The sequence below is a fragment of the Mustela nivalis genome (assembly GCF_964662115.1).
Source record: "Mustela nivalis genome assembly, chromosome: 6".
Taxonomy (NCBI): domain Eukaryota; kingdom Metazoa; phylum Chordata; class Mammalia; order Carnivora; family Mustelidae; genus Mustela; species Mustela nivalis.
Genome location: NC_139025.1, coordinates 107,276,201 through 107,292,342, shown reverse-complemented (window position 1 = coordinate 107,292,342; position 16,142 = coordinate 107,276,201). Strand labels below are relative to the sequence as shown.

General features: G+C 36.8%; 1 protein-coding gene across 13 annotated transcripts in view; it reads left to right on the top strand.

Moving 5' to 3' along the window:
- Nucleotides 1-16,142, top strand: part of RNF111 (ring finger protein 111) — a 97,626-nt gene that overhangs the window by 39,670 nt on the left and 41,814 nt on the right. For all 13 annotated transcript variants that reach the window (XM_082733740.1, XM_082733737.1, XM_082733735.1 and 10 more), the window contains exon 2: nucleotides 1,960-2,858. In XM_082733740.1, the coding sequence (XP_082589866.1) occupies nucleotides 1,979-2,858 (880 nt within the window). In that variant the 5' untranslated portion in view covers nucleotides 1,960-1,978. The remainder of the gene's footprint in view (nucleotides 1-1,959; nucleotides 2,859-16,142) is intronic.

Genomic DNA, 16,142 nt, shown 5'->3' with positions numbered 1-16,142 from the left:
GTAGCTAAGCCAGGTTACATTTCAGAGTGGCCACACCATTTTATATTCCCACCAGCAATGTATGAAGATTTTAACTTCTTTATATCCTTGCCAATACTTGTTATTATCTCTATTTTTTCTATTGTGGCCTTCTTAGTGGGCCACCCCTTGAATCTTAAATCACATTTATCTGTACCTTATTGTTGTGATTTGTGTTTTCTTACATTTAATTACAGTGATCCTTATCTGATTTGCTGCCTCTTGTAATTTGGTCATTGCTGTGCCCATGTGTTCAGCCTTCTTTGTGTTCCTCCTTTCCTACTTCTGCTGAACTCTAGATAGAGCTTGATGGCTGATTCTGGTTACATCACTGCCTGTCCTTGTAAACAAGAATTACAGAAGATAGAGGTTTTGATAGCTTTATATAGAAGCAGACTGTTTCTGGGGTGGCTGGCTGGCTCAGTCAGTGGAACATGTGACTCTTGATCTTAGGGTTGTGAGTTTGGGCCCCGTGTTGGGCGTGGAGCCTACTCAAAAAAAAGAAAAAGAAATAGGCTGTTTCATTTTTTTTTAATTGCTATCATCTGTTCTGATAATAGTCATACACTAAAGTGGGAGACTTGTGAGATTGTATATTCCTGTTAACTGTCATTTGTGGAGAAGGAAAAGACTTGCTACCAAATACCTGTTCATCCTCTCTTTTTAGGAAGTGGTTTAAAAAGTGCATGTTAAATACAAAACTAATCCATAGTCTTAGAAGTTAGGATAGTGGTTACAACTTCCAGTAGTTGGAGTGACTGGAAGGGGATTTCTAGGGTGCTGGTTATCTTATGTTTTGTGAACTTGGAGGTTACATAGGTATGTTCACTTTGTGAGAATAGATTGAGCTGTAAAGTTAAAATATGTTTGTCTCTTATACTTCAACTTAAGTTAAAAATAAAAAACTCAAGTTAAAATAAATACTTAAGTTAAAATAATAAAAATAAATATAAAATAAATATAAAATATAAAAATATAAAAATATAAAAAATATAAATAAATATAAAATAATAAAAATAAAAACTTATGTTAAAAATCTTAACATTATTTAATCATATTTTGGACTTCCACATTAACTGCCTTTCTGATAAATACATTCTATTTTGAGTCATGATATTTATTAATTTTATGTTGTTACCATTCTTATGTGTACATTGCATTGATGCAGATGAATTAATTTCAAGTTCCTTTCTTCAGCAGCTCCTACTTTCAAAGACACAATGATTTAGATACCCTTAGATTAGTTATAGGAAATTTGGTTTTATGTTTTTGCTGTGCTGCTTTAACTGACTGATCTTCAGCCACTCACAGTCTTGGCTGGAGTCTTTCTGCATATATCTGAAACTTTGTGAAATGCAGTAATTGTGTATTTTGTCTATCAGTGAGTTATATTCTCATCAGAGAATAGAGTAGTACGAAAAAAAAGATACATGGGAAAGAGGAGCTATATTTATACTAGTTCATTATTTATAGCTTATCTGTCTAATACAACAACCATCTAGATGCAGAAAAAAATATTTAATTACCACTTTCAGGATACCAGGAGAAAAGCGTTGACTAATCAAAGTCTTTTAAATTCTAGTCCTTTGATCTGTTTTTACTGTAATAGGTTTTGAAGAAATTGTTAGATTTTAACTAAAAATGTAGCTGAAGGTAGAAAGATCATAGAGCAAGGTAAGTTTTTGGTTAATAGAAGTTTTCAAATAGGCTTCTGTTCTATGATCTTTACTATATTTCTGAAGATTGGGTATGTGGTAGAGGTATCAGAGAAAAATGGCTTAAAAGAACAGTAAAATGACTTACTACAGCCAACTTATATGCTGGTATATCAGGAAAAGGCGGTTCTCTGTTCTAACGATGTCCTCAGTGGCATCTGAAATGCTTAAGTTAGTGTAATAAAACACATTAACATTCTTTTAAATCTCTAATTTTGTCTTCTAGGCCTTCCTTAAAGTTTCTCATGTCTCAATGGACTCCTGAATATAACAAGCTATATACCTTAAAAGTGGATATGAAGAGTGAGATTCCTTCTGATGCGCCAAAGACACAGGAGAGTCTGAAAGGGATCCTCTTGCATCCAGAGCCCATTGGGGCAGCCAAAAGTTTTCCTGCGGGAGTTGAGATGATTAACAGTAAAGTGGGGAATGAATTCTCTCATTTGTGTGATGATTCTCAAAAACAAGAGAAGGACATGAATGGTAACCAACAAGAACAAGAAAAAAGTGTTGTTGTGAGGAAAAAACGCAAAAGCCAGCAGGCTGGCCCTTCTTACATGCAAAATTGTGTTAAAGAGAACCAGGGAATATTAGGATTGAGGCAACACCTAGAAACACCAAGCGATGAAGATAATGATTCCTCTTTTAGTGATTGTCTTTCTTCCCCTTCATCTAGTCTGCATTTTGGAGATTCTGATACTGTGACTTCGGATGAGGATAAAGAAGTCTCTGTAAGACATTCCCAGGCAATTTTGAGTGCTAAAAGTAGAACTCATAGTGCACGGTCCCAAAAGTGGCCTCGGACAGAGACAGAATCTGTTTCAGGATTGTTAATGAAGAGACCCTGTTTTCATAGCAGTTCATTAAGGAGGCTTCCATGCAGAAAGAGATTTGTAAAAAATAATTCCTCACAGAGGACGCAGAAACAAAAAGAGAGGATATTAATGCAGAGAAAAAAACGAGAAGTGTTAGCCCGAAGAAAATATGCATTGCTCCCCACTTCTAGTAGTTCCAGTGAGAATGACCTCAGCAGTGAATCCTCTTCCAGCTCCTCAACTGAAGGAGAAGAAGATTTGTTTGTTTCCACCAGTGAAAACCACCAAAACAATACAACTGTTCCCTCAGGTAAAAATGTTTCTTAAGTTGAGCAAAATGTGGAAGCTCTTGCGTTGTGTTTGTGGTTAATTTTCTTCTTCTTTTTTTTTTTTTTTATTTAAAGATTTTATTTATTTATTTGATACAGAGAGATCACAAGTAGGCAGAGAGGCAGGCAGAGAGAGAGAGGAGGAAGCAGGCTCCCTGCTGAGCAGAGAGCCCGATGCGGGACTCGATCCCAGGACCCTGAGATCATGACCTGAGCCGAAGGCAGCGGCTTAACCCACTGAGCCACCCAGGAGCCCATTAATTTTCTTCTTTGTATTAGCGATTTCATTGCTTTTATTTATTTATTTTTTTTTTTAAAGATTTTATTTATTTATTTATTTGACAGAGAGAGAAATCACAAGTAGGCAGAGAGGAAGGCAGAGAGAGAGGAGGAAGCAGGCTCCCTGCCGAGCAGAGAGCCCGATGAGGGACTCGATCCCAGGACCCTGAGATCATGACCTGAGCCGAAGGCAGCGGCTTAACCCACTGAGCCACCCAGGCGCCCGATTTCATTGCTTTTAGAAGGAATATGAGGCTCAGTTAACTTTTATTTTTAAGCCATATAAATAAATTGCCACCTGTAGTATTAAACCATGAGTCCAGTTCTAAGGTTAAATTTAAAAATTTTTTTCGGAGGTTCTGTGATGGATTTCTTTTACATTCAACCACAGTAAGGACACTAAAATAGTTAATATTATTTTTCCTTTAAGTACTCTATTCTTATTACTAGTTACCTTGTCATAATCTTTAGAATTGAAAAATAATTTCAAGAATTGGAGAGATGCTCATAATAGAACACAAACTTTTAGTCCTGACAGTACTCAGTGGAGCACATGATTAATCAGTTAAAATTGAATTGATAGAGGATTAGTTTGAGTACACTTTCCCCTCCTCACAGTAAATATTTTATTTAATTAGAATAAGTTTATGTTATGTCCCTGAAGTGTGAGTATGTTCCATATATACCATTTTTACAGTTTTCTGAATTTAAAGGAAGTTTTGAAGTGAGCTTTGAGTAATGTTACTTTCGTGAAAGAATGGGGGATAAAGGGGTGCGTGTTTCGCTCAGTGGGTTAAGCCCCTGCCTTCGGCTCAGGTCATGATCCTCAGGGTCGAGAGGCAGGCAGAGAGAGGGGGCGATGCAGGTTCTCCACCCAGCAGAGGGTCCGATGTGGGGCTCCATCCCAGCAGATGATGAGATCATGACCTGAGACGAAGGCACAGACTTAACCACTGAGCCACCCAGGTGTCCTAGACTATGATCATGGTTTTTAATATTGACACAAAGGTCTCTCATTTTTGCCTGATGTCCTGCTTGTCAAGGGTTGAGCCTGCTAGTTTACCGTGCCAATATCCATTTTCCTCTCTCTTTTCTTCTTTATGGGTTACTTCCTTTTCCAAGACTCCCTTTCCTCTTTCATTTTTATTTTTCTATCTTTGCCAGAACTCCAAAACCAGTAACTCTGATCTTTAGTCTTAGCTATGATAAGTTCAGTTTTTTTCCCTTTTCTTTACAGATTTATTTATTTATTTGACAGACAGAGATCATAAGTAGGCAGAGAGGCAAGCTGAGAGAGAAGGGGCGAAGCCGGCTCCCTACTGAGCAGAGGGCCCAGTGTGGGGCTCCATCCCAGGACCCCAAGATCATGACCTGAGCCGAAGGCAGAGGCTTAACCCACTGAGCCACCCAGGTGCCCTGATAAGTTTGTTTTTTTTTTAAACCCATCCAAATACTTGTTTTTTAAAGAGTTCACTGAGATCACCTAGAACTGGGGAGGAGGTTATAGGAACCATTCTCTGAGTTCTCTTGAGAAACAGGGAGGTGAGAGTAGGAATGTCTTTCTTATTTGCTACATTACACATTTTCCTCAGGTGGTTAGACTGTGATGACTTGTTTGGGGAAGAGGGAGCAGGAGAGCCCAATATCTGCTTGAAATTAATGAGGTAGGATGGTTGGTGATGTGAAACAGAAGTTCCAAGTAGCTGTATTTGTAGGAGGTGTGAGAATAGAGGTAAGATAGGTTAATGTCAGTGTCTGTTTCTAGGAAGAGAGGAGTTTATATACTCTCAAGTATTTAAGATGAATGCAAACTCTACATTTTAAAATCTTATTTAATACTCTGTCTTAGAAGAATTGCACTATTTCAGAAACATAATTATTTTCAGACATTTAAGAGTAATGTTTGTCTCTGGAAACACTAATCCAAATGTTGAAACAAATTCTTTGGATTTTTTTCTGGTCTTTCTTCCTTTCTTTTCTTTTCTTTTCTTTTTTTTTTCCTGTCTTTTTAAAAAGATTTTCTTTATTTATTTCTGAGAAAGAGAGTACACAAGCAGGGGTAGGGGCAGAGGGAGAAGCTGACTTCTCATTGAGTGGGGAGCCCTACTCGGGGTTTGATCCCATGATCCTAGAGATCATGACCTGAGCTGAAGGCTGACACTTAACTAACTGAGCCACCCAGGCACCCCCTTTTTTGGTTTTTATTTATTTATTTATTTATTTTTGAAGATTTTATTTGACAGAGAGAGATCGAAGGTAGGCAGAGAGAGAAAGGAGGAAGCAGGCTTCCTGCGGAGCAGAGAGCCAGATGTGGGGCTCTATCCCAGGACCCTGGGATCATGACCTGAGCAGAAGGCAGAGGCTTTAACCCACTGAGCCACCCAGGTGCCCCTCTTTTCTGGTTTTTAGACCAGTGTTTTTTTTTTTTAAACTAATTTGTTTGTTTTTTTAAATAATAGTTTAAGAATAACAGTCACATAGTGTGCAATTTTAAAAGTACCAGGAATGGGGGTGCCTGGGTGGCTCAGTGGGTTAAACCTCTGCCTTCAGCTCAGGTCATGATCTCAGGGTCCTAGGATCGAGCCCCTCAGCAGGAACCTGCCCCCAGCCCCCGCCTACTTGTGCTCTCTCCCCTCTCTGTCAAATAAATAAATAAAATCTTAAAAATAAATAAATAAATAAATAAATGTGCCAGAAATGGTTAAAATAAAAAATAAAAGTTTACCACTTCTTCTTAGGTCCCAGTTTTACTACCCAGAAGTAGTTTGCAGTTTCTTCTCTCCTTCAGAAAATGTGGAACATATATAAGGGTAAATAAATAATGTCGGTTTTTAAAAATATTAGTGTGTATAGTTATATTCTCATTTTACTTATTTTTTTTTTAATTATTTATTTATTTGGCAGGGAGAGAAAGACAGTGAGAGAGGGAACCCAAACAGGGAGTGGGAGAAGGAGAAGCAGGCTTCCTTCTGAGAAGGGAGCCTGTTGCAGGGCTCCATCCCAGGACCCTGAGATCATGACCTGAGCTGAAGGCAGATGCTTAATGACTGAGCCACCCAGGCGCCCCTGTATCTTCATTTTAAAAAAATGGTTGCATAGTATTTCCTTTGTATGGTTGTTCCATAATTTATTTATCCAGGTTTTGTTGATTAGTATTTGCTGCATTGGACAGCCTTGTATACACAGTGTTGCACACGTAGGCAGGCATATCTTAAGAAATAATTTCTAAAAGTGTATAGGAAGTTACATGCATTTAAAAATTGCTAACTCTTGTTACCAGAATACCCTCCAGGGAATTTTTATCAAGTTCCTTTACCACCCAACAGCAGATGATGTCATGATGATAATAAAAATACCTAGCACTTTTTGGGTATTTACTCCATGCTAGTAATGTTCTGAGTGTTTATATGTATTCTCATTTCATTCTCCCAACACTCTTATGAGGTATATTCTGTTACCATCACCCTAATATTACAGATGAGACATTTGGAAAACTTTCTTAGAATAATTTACATTCAAAAAGTTGAACTGAAATATTTTGGGACATTGTTCTATTTTCAAGAAATTTCAGGTCTCAAAAATTGACTTTCTTAGATTCTTAAAGGTAGGTTTTCCTTCTAGATATATTTTTAGTGCTGGCTTTCTGACTCCCAATTCCAGTATGTTTTAGTGTGTGTTGGGAATTTGGAGAGGGTCTAAATATCTCAAATTTTAATTAGATTTATCTGTTATACCTTAATACGTTTTATATAGATGGGTATTCGTTACTCTGGAGCTGCTAGGACAACTTCTTCACACGCTACCCATCACTTACTGGCAGTTGCTGCAGTGAACTGATGGAAAGAGTGTTTGCCCTGTTAAGTATTTTGTTGTATCTTTAAACTCTTTAAGTTATAATAGTTGTATGTAAGTAACTGGTTATACCGATCACCTAAGAATGAATTAAGTCAGTACTTTACGTTGTATAACAAACATTAGTTCATTTGTTGTAAATAGTAGATTTGCCTCGTCCTTACTAATTGTGTTTTAAATTTATCATGGCTCTCTATTCAAGCCTGGAAAGATAAAATGATATGTGACTTGGGTTGTTAGTTGCCAGTTAGGTTGAAAATTTATACATCCAGTTTTGTTCCTGATATTATTTGCCAAGAACCTCAGATATTTTAAAACAGTTTAATAGAAGCTAAGTTTGGAGTAGATGTTAATTTTGGTGACATTTTTCTGTGATCTATTCAATGTACCTTATCTGAACTGCTGCTTAAATTTTTATTTTATGTAGTCCTTATATTAGCACTGGGAAATTCTCATTTCCCAGTTGTTACTGTTTTTTAATTCAGTGACTGTGTATTTTTATTTATAGTTTAAAAGAATATATCAGGTATATATTTATAATTTCCAAGTGCAGTCCATACTGTATTGACTTGTTTTAAAAGTTTAAAAGTTTAAAAACTTTAAAAGATAACATTTAAGATAAACTTTAAGACAACCTGTGGAATTATAAAGTCCTAATATTAAGAATTATATTTGTGAATATTTCTTTTACTCCTTTTCCAAAAATAGCACTGTAGAGGTTTTTGTTATTTTTATATGGAAATGTTCATACATAAGAATGGACATATACCTACATAGTCTAGCTTCAGTTTTCAGCATCCTGCCATACTTACTTTATTTCTCACCCTTCACTTTTTTTCTGGAGAATTTCAGAACAGTTTCTAGCTGTCATACCATTAATTTGTTTTGTATACTGCATATTTCCGGCAAACTGGTATTTAGATCTAAAAACTTGATTTAAATTTAGTTTAGCAACACTTCCTTGGTGGTGCTGTGTACTTTCTATTGCATCACTTGTTAAAGTTGATGAGAGTTCAGATGGTGTCATTCTGATCCTTCCACCCTAAAGTTCCCCATCAGCATTTCATGTAGTATTAACAACAGCTTTGATGATCTTGCCTGAGTCCATTATTTCATTAGGCAAAGTGATTACTTTCTAATTCTGTCCTTCTGCTTACATTTATTAATGGAAGTTCTATGAAGCAGTCTTCCAACTAATTGCTTATTTTGAAATGCAGTCCATATAGGAAAGGCAAAATGAATGCTTGATTCTTTACCTTAATTTACCATTTTTCAGAATGAGTCAGTACTCTAGCAATATTTTTCATTTTTTGGTGTCATTATGAACTCAAGGGTTTTTAGTACAGTTGATGTATTGCAATCTTTGTATTTTTTGATGCTCAAATAGTTTCTTCTGTGGCCTGTGGGAGCATCTTCAGATTGGGTTTGTGTCCTTTGTATACCACCCGAGTGGTCTTTGACAAGATAGTCTCTGATAAAAGATGATCCAGAGTCATATTTTACATTACCTGCCTCAAAGCTGGAAACCACCCATTTCTTTCTTTCTTTCTTTCTTTCTTTCTTTCTTTCTTTCTTTCTTTCTTTCTTTCTTTCTTTCTTCTTTTTTTTAAGTACTGCTCATTTCCTATTGAGAAGTGATGTTTAGAGGTTATAGATTGGGAATTATAGTGTTCATTTCTCTGCTGAGTTACATTATTGCTTTCACCTTTTTTAGTGGATAAAGTTAGGAATATAAAGGTTTTAGAAAGAGCTAAACCATTAATTTTAAGACTATTTTCATTGAAATTTTAAGATTAGGATTTGTTTTAAAGGTCTTTTATTCATTTATTTTTTAAAAGAATTTTAATTAATTTATTTGACAGATAAAAGACAGTGAGAGAGGGAACACAAGCAGGGGGAGTAGGAGAGGGAGAAGCAGGCTTCCCACTGAGCAGGAGCAGGAGCTCCATCCCAGGACCCTGGGATCATGACCCGAGCCGAAGGCATGTAGATGCTTAACGACTGAGCCACCCAGGCACCCCTAGGATTAGGTTTTTTTTTTTTTTTTTTTTTTTTTTAAGGATTAGGATTTTTATGTAAACTTGTGTTTTATATTTGGATCTCTTTACTCTTACATTGAAAATCTTGATTAACAATATGAACAATTGCTTTTTTGCTTTATCCTATACATACTGTAAATACACATAAATGAACATTCATAAGTGAATGTAAATGAAAATATTTATAATTATTACTAACAGTAATGCTAGTAAGTCTGAGTTGGTTTTTTTTTTTTTAAGATTTTTATTTATTTGACAGAGATCACAAGTAGGCAGAGAGGCAGGCAGAGAGAGAAGAGGAAGCAGGCTCCCTGCTGAGCAGAGAGCCCGATGCGGGGCTCGATTCCAGGACCCTGAGATCACGACCCGAGCCGAAGGCAGCAGCCCAAACCACTGAGCCACCCAGGCGCCCCTATTACATTTTTTTAAAAAAAGATTTTATTTATTTACTTGACAGACAGAGATCATAAGTAGGCGGGGGTGGGGGTGGGGAGGAAGCAGGCTCCCTGCTGTGCAGAGAGCCCGATGCCACGCTCAATCCCAGGACCCTGGGATCATGACCTGAGCCGAAGGCAGAGGCTTTAACCCACTGAACCACCCAGGCGCCCCAAGTCTAAGAGTTTTTGAGGTTATGCGACCAATCAATTAATTTTAAAGATTTTATTTGAGAGAGAGAGAGTATAAGCAGGGGTATGGCAGAGGGAGAGGGAGAAGCAGGCTCCCAACATGGAACTCAGTCCCACGACCCTGGGATCATAACCTGAGCTGAAGGTAGATGCTTAACCGACTGAGCCACCCAGGCACCCTGTATTTTCATGGCTTTTAAATTTTGGTTTGTTAATCCATCTTTTTTCTGTTCAAAAATATAAACAAATAGGGCACCTGGGTGGCTCAGTGGGTTAAGCCTCAGGTCATGATCTCAGGGTCCTGGGATCGAGCCCCATATCGGGCTCTCTGCTCAGCAGGAAGCCTGTTTCCTCCCTCTCTCTCTGCCTGCCTCTCTGCCTACTTGTGATCTTTCTATCTATCAAATAAATAAATAAATAAAATCTTAAAAAATATATATAAACAAATATGTATTTTATTCTCTCCTCTTAAAATGTGTCTCTTGATTTTTCACCTAACAATTTTTAGAATTGTTAGGGTATAGAGATTATAGAGGAATGAAAGTATGTGTGTGTGTAGGATATATATGATATAAAGGAGAGACACACACACACACACACACACACACACACACACTATCACTCCTTTATTCACTGCTTTTCATTCCTCTTTATTTTTATTTTTATTTGTCTTCTTTTTAGTACTCCATTGTATGGTTACACCAAAGGTGGTTCAATCTGTTGATGAATAGTTTGCAGCCTTTTGCTGTTAAAAGCAGCACTGCAATGGATAGCTTTTTGTATATATTATTTCATATTTTTTGCCATTGTATCTTTGGAATAGAATTCTAGGAACGGATTGTTGGGCCAAAGTTAAATGAATATATTATTTTTTAAACATGGCCAGATTTCTCTCTGGGGATCATAACCATTTTGGATGCCCACCAGCAATATTTGAGAGTGTTTTCTCAAAGCCTTTCCAACAGAATTTATTGTCAGATTTTAGGTTTCTTGGTCCATCTGATAGGTAAGAAATAGTATGTCAGCATTTAAAAATTTTTTTAATAAGTAATATCTTTCATATGTTTATTTTTTATTTTTCAAAAGATTTTATTTAGAGGCACCTGGGCGGCTCAGTTGGTTAAGTGTCTGCCTTGGGCTCAGGTCATGATCTCAGATCCTGGGATCAAGCCACTTCCTAACACTCACCCCCACTCATGCTCCCTCTCTTGCTTTGTGCTCTTTTTATTTTTTATTTATTTATTTATTTTTATTTTTTTTTAAAGATTTTATTTATTTATTTGACAGAGATCACAAGTAGGCAGAGTCAGGCAGAGAGAGAGGAGGAAGCAGGCTCCCCGCCGAGCTGAGAGCCCGATGTGGGACTCGATCCAAGGATCCTGGGATCATGACCTGAGCCGAAGGCAGAGGCTTTAACCCACTGAGCCACCCAGGTGCCCCCTTTGTGCTCTTTTTAAAAAGATTTTATTTATCAGAGAGAGAAAGAGAGAGTGAGGAGGTAGAGTGGCAGAGGGAGAGAGAGTATCAGTATCCTAAGCAGACTCTGTGCTGAACATGGAGTCTGACTCAGGGCTGTATGTATTCCACCACCCTGAAATCATGGCCTGAGCTGAAATCAAGAGTCGGACACTTAACCAGCTGAGCCAGCCAGGCATCCTTTTTCATATGTTTAAAGGTCGTTCTGTTTCTTAATGATCAGTCTCTTCATATCTTTTGCTTGTTTTGCAGTCAGGTTGTTGGTCTTCATTCTTCTGTACATTTTCAGATGCTTTATATATATTGGGGACATAAATCCTGTATACTAACACATTTCCCCAAAATTTGTCATTAGTCCTTTGACTTTGTTCCACTTTTTTATCATGCCAAATATCTAGATATATTTTTGGTTAGTCATATTTGCTGATCTTTATCTTTACTGTTTATGGGTTTTGATTGATAATTAGGAAAGTTTTTTCCACTTCAAATTTATAGGAGAAATAACCTATTTTTCCCCCAAACCTTGCATTATTTACTTTTCTTTTCTTCTTTCTTTCCTTTTAAAGCACACATCTATGTGATATTTATCCTTATGTACAGTATGAAGAATGGATCCATTTTGTTTCAATGTGGCTGTCCAGTCGTCCCAAAACAAATGATTAAAAATTTTCTTTCTCCAATTGACTTGAGATACTTTCTTTGTCATATGCTAAATTTCCATAGGCATTTGGACCTATTTGGAGTTATCACTATGTTCCATGGGTCTGTCTAAGCTTATACTAGAAACACATTTTTTAAATTATAGATTTTTATATTTTCTATATTTTACCTGTTTATTCTTCCTAGTTTTGCCCTTTCTAGAATATCACATAGCTGGAATCATACAGTATGTAGCCTTTTCTCATTTGCTCTTTAACGCCTGGGTGGCTCAGTGGGTTGGGCCGCTGCCTTCGGCTCAGGTCATGATCTCAGGGTCCTGGGATCGAGTCCCGCATCGGGCTCTCTGCTCAGCAGGGAGCCTGCTTCCCTTCCTCTCTATCTGCCTGCCTCTTCATCTACTTGTGATTTCTCTCTGTCAAATAAATAAATAAAATCTTTAAAAAAAAAAAAAAAGTAATATGCATTTAAGGTCCCTCCATGTCTTCTTATGGCTTGAGAGCTCATTTTTTTTTAGTGCTTAATAACATTACATTGCCTGGATATCTTGGTTGCTGATACCCACTATTGAAAGACGTCTTAGTTGCTTCCATGTTTTGGCAATTATGAATAAAGCTGCTATAAACAACAACAACAACAAAATTTCTTAGCTTATTTTTTTTTAATTTTTTTTTAAAGATTTTATTTATTTATTTGACAGAGAGAAATCACAAGTAGATGGAGAGGCAGGCAGAGAGAGAGAGAGGGGGAAGCAGGCTCCCTGCTGAGCAGAGAGCCCGATGCGGGACTCGATCCCAGGACCCTGAGATCATGACCTGAGCTGAAGGCAGCGGCTTAACCCACTGAGCCACCCAGGCGCCCCATTTCTTAGCTTATTTATCTGAGGATACTGGTGGTAGGGAGACACATGATAATATTATTACTGGGATTGTATTTGTTGCGTAAAGTGGGTGAACTGACATACTTAATTAGTATTTTGGATATTAAATATCCAAAATTTGGATATATTTCTTTTCAAATGAAAGGACATACCATATTCTGAAATGGTATGTCTTTTCATTTGTTGAAGTTTAGTTTTGTATTTGGCAGGGAATGTTCTATAGCTTTTTTTTTTTTTTCCCCTTAAACCGGCTTCATTGAGGTGTATAATTTACCTACCATAAAGTACATCATTTTAAGTATATGATTCAGTGATTTTTAGTATACTTAAAGTTATGCAACCATTACTATAGTACAGTTCTATAATATTTCCATTAATCCCAAAAGATCCCTCCTGCTTTGAAACTAATGCCTATCCGGTTCTAAGTCCCACATAGCCTAATCTGTCGCTCTCTTTAAGGACTCGCCTTTTCTGGACTTTTCATAAAAATGCACACGTGTGATCTTTTGTGTCTGGTGTTTTTCGTTAAGTGTAATGTTTTTGAGTTTCATTCATGTTGTAGCAGGTATCAGTAATTAGTGTCTGTTTATTATTTAGTTCTTTTATAGTATTCCATTGTATGGATATTTATTATTTAGTTCTTTTATAGTATTCCATTGTATGGATATACCACATTTATTTTGTTTACCCATTTGTTGGATGATTGACATTGAGTTGTCCAGTATTTGGCTACAGTGAACATTTAGGTACAAATCTTTGTGGATATATATGCTTTCAATTCTGTTGGATATAGAAGAATCCTAATGAGGAGTCAGAACTGCTACAACTTGATTAAGTTTGTTACTGCAAAAGACAGGAGCAGTAGCAAAAGTAGCTGGTAGCAGGAAGATCTTGCTTTTGGTAGTAACTAGCACCTACATACTGGGTACTTACAGCACTTTAATGTAGTTTATGTAAAGCATATGAGCTTTAGAATTGAAATTAGGTTTGAATTCCCAGTGTTGTTTACTGTTTGACAAGTCATTTTAACTTGCTGAGTTTCAGTTTCTTTTTTAAAAATATTTTTATTTATTCATTTGACAGAGAGAGATCACAAGTAGGCAGAGAGGCAGGCAGAGAGAAAGGAGGAAGCAGGCTCCCTGCCGAGCAGAGAGCCCGATGTGGGACTCGATCCCAGAACCCTGAGATCATGACCTGAGCCGAAGGCAGCAGCTTAACCCACTGAGCCACCCAGGTGCCCTGAGTTTCAGTTTCTTGATGGAACTAGACACACAGAATACTGTACATGGCACAAAGTATGTGCCCACGAATTGGATGCTATTCTTATTATTAGCATCATGCCAGACTTAAGACAAAGAGCGACCAACCAGAGTAATTGGTGATTATAGTGTTTGAAATTTCTTACAGATGCTGCCAAGAGAATCTGTGATCTCTTTATCAGGAATAGAAGTGATTGTTGAGTTCATGAAGAACTCAGTCAGAGAAGCCATTATTTCTGTGACCTGTATTAAAGTACCTACCTTCTTTCCAGGCTGTTAGCTGTTGCTTTTCTTATGATTTTCTTTTCTTTTCTTTTTTTTTTTTTTTACCCTTTCCTCCTTATGTTTTAAAAAGTACAAGCAACATAAGTTATCTTTTTTTTTTAAAAATTTTATTTATTTATTTGACAGAGAGAGAGATATCACAAGTAGGCAGAGAGGCAGGCAGAGAGAGAGGGAGGAAGCAGCCTCCCTGCTGATCAGAGAGCCTGATGCGGGACTCGATCCCAGGATCCTGAGATCATGACCTGAGCCCAAGGCAGAGGCTTAACCCACTGAACCACCCAGGTGCCCGCAATATAAGTAATCTTAAACAGTTAAGGGTGCCTGGGTGGCTCAGGTTGAGCCTTTACCTTGGCTCAGGTCATGATCTCAGGGTCCTGGGATAGAGTCCCACATTGGTCTCTCTGCTCAGCAGGGAGCCTGCTTCCTCCTCTCTCTCTCTCTCTCTCTCTGCCTGCCTCTCTGCCTACTTGTGATCTCTCTCTGTCAAATACATAAATTAAAAAAAAAAAAAACTTAAATAAAGAAACAGTTAAAAATCACCTAGGGTCCTACCACTCTAATGTTTTAGCTTTATTCAAGTTACTTACCCTATAATATTTCTAAATGTAAGAGACAGCTTGAAAATAAAATCGTTCCAATAAGAAATGATCTATTTTCCAAATCTTGCTGGTTGTGATTATTATTTGGTTACAAGCATTATGTTCAAGTTACGCTTGCAAAATTTTTTTCTAGAAAAAGGATACTTAAGCAGTAGAATAACAGTGTATCAGCTACTTATATAACCTTCAGTTACACAGTCCATGTTCCAAAAAATTATGTTGAATTTTAATGCCTTAACAAAGCTAGCTTTGTATCACTTATCACTGGAACTTCAAATTGTTGCATTTATGTTAGATTTTGCTTGTTTATAATGTGTTTGTAATGTTTGGTTATTTTTTTATAGGCTTTTAAGGAAATTGCATGTATACAATACATGGAGAGAAATCACTAGTAAAGTTTATATGCAGGTGTAGCTTTTCTCCATGTAGAATAGTAATGTCCAGTTGGTGGGTTAAAATAAGGGAAGTATTAAAAAAAAGTTTTATTTATATGTATACTATTCTTAGTTTTAAATATACAATTCTTTTTTACTCCTGCCTTAAGCTGCATCGTGTGCATACTTAAGAAGGAAGAATTGGAAAAGTAATTTGAGAATTAAATCTAGGATATTATTTTAAATAGGCATTCAAGTGCTATTTTTTCCCTCTGCCTATAAGATATATTTTAAAAAATGCATTCTACCTCAATATGTCTATGTGTGTAGTCTTTAGAACTTAAAAACTACTTCAGAAATAACTTTTTCCAAATCAGATTATCTTTCATTGACTCTGATTTGCTGGTGCGTGCTCTCTTTTCCTCTTTGAAGTATCAGAGAGTACATCGTAGATCTTTGTCATGAGCTTGTACCTCTTCCAGATACTGGTCAGCTTTTGAAATAATGCAGATGTTTGATGATGTACAGGTCTGTTAGAGATGAAAGTCAGTGGTTCCAAGGAATGGCACCTTGGATGAAGGAATAGATTGCATAAACTCCACCATGACAAGAAAGTAGAACCATTTGTTGTCATTGTGATATGCAGGAGTTCGGTAAAAGTTGGATAAAGATGCATATACAGTATCAATGTTATACATATATACTAGGAGAAAATAAGAATAAAGGGAACTCATTTAGAATAGCAACAAGGAGAATAAGGTCTCTAAGAATAATCTTAATAGGAGTATATTTGGCCTCGATGAAGAAAATTTATATAGCTTTATTAGCTTTTATAATGCAGATCAAACCTATAGGAAGAGATATTGATAGATGGCAAGATATATTCTTGGATGAAAAAATGTGTTTTCTAGAGATGTCAGAGCTTCATCAATATTGCTT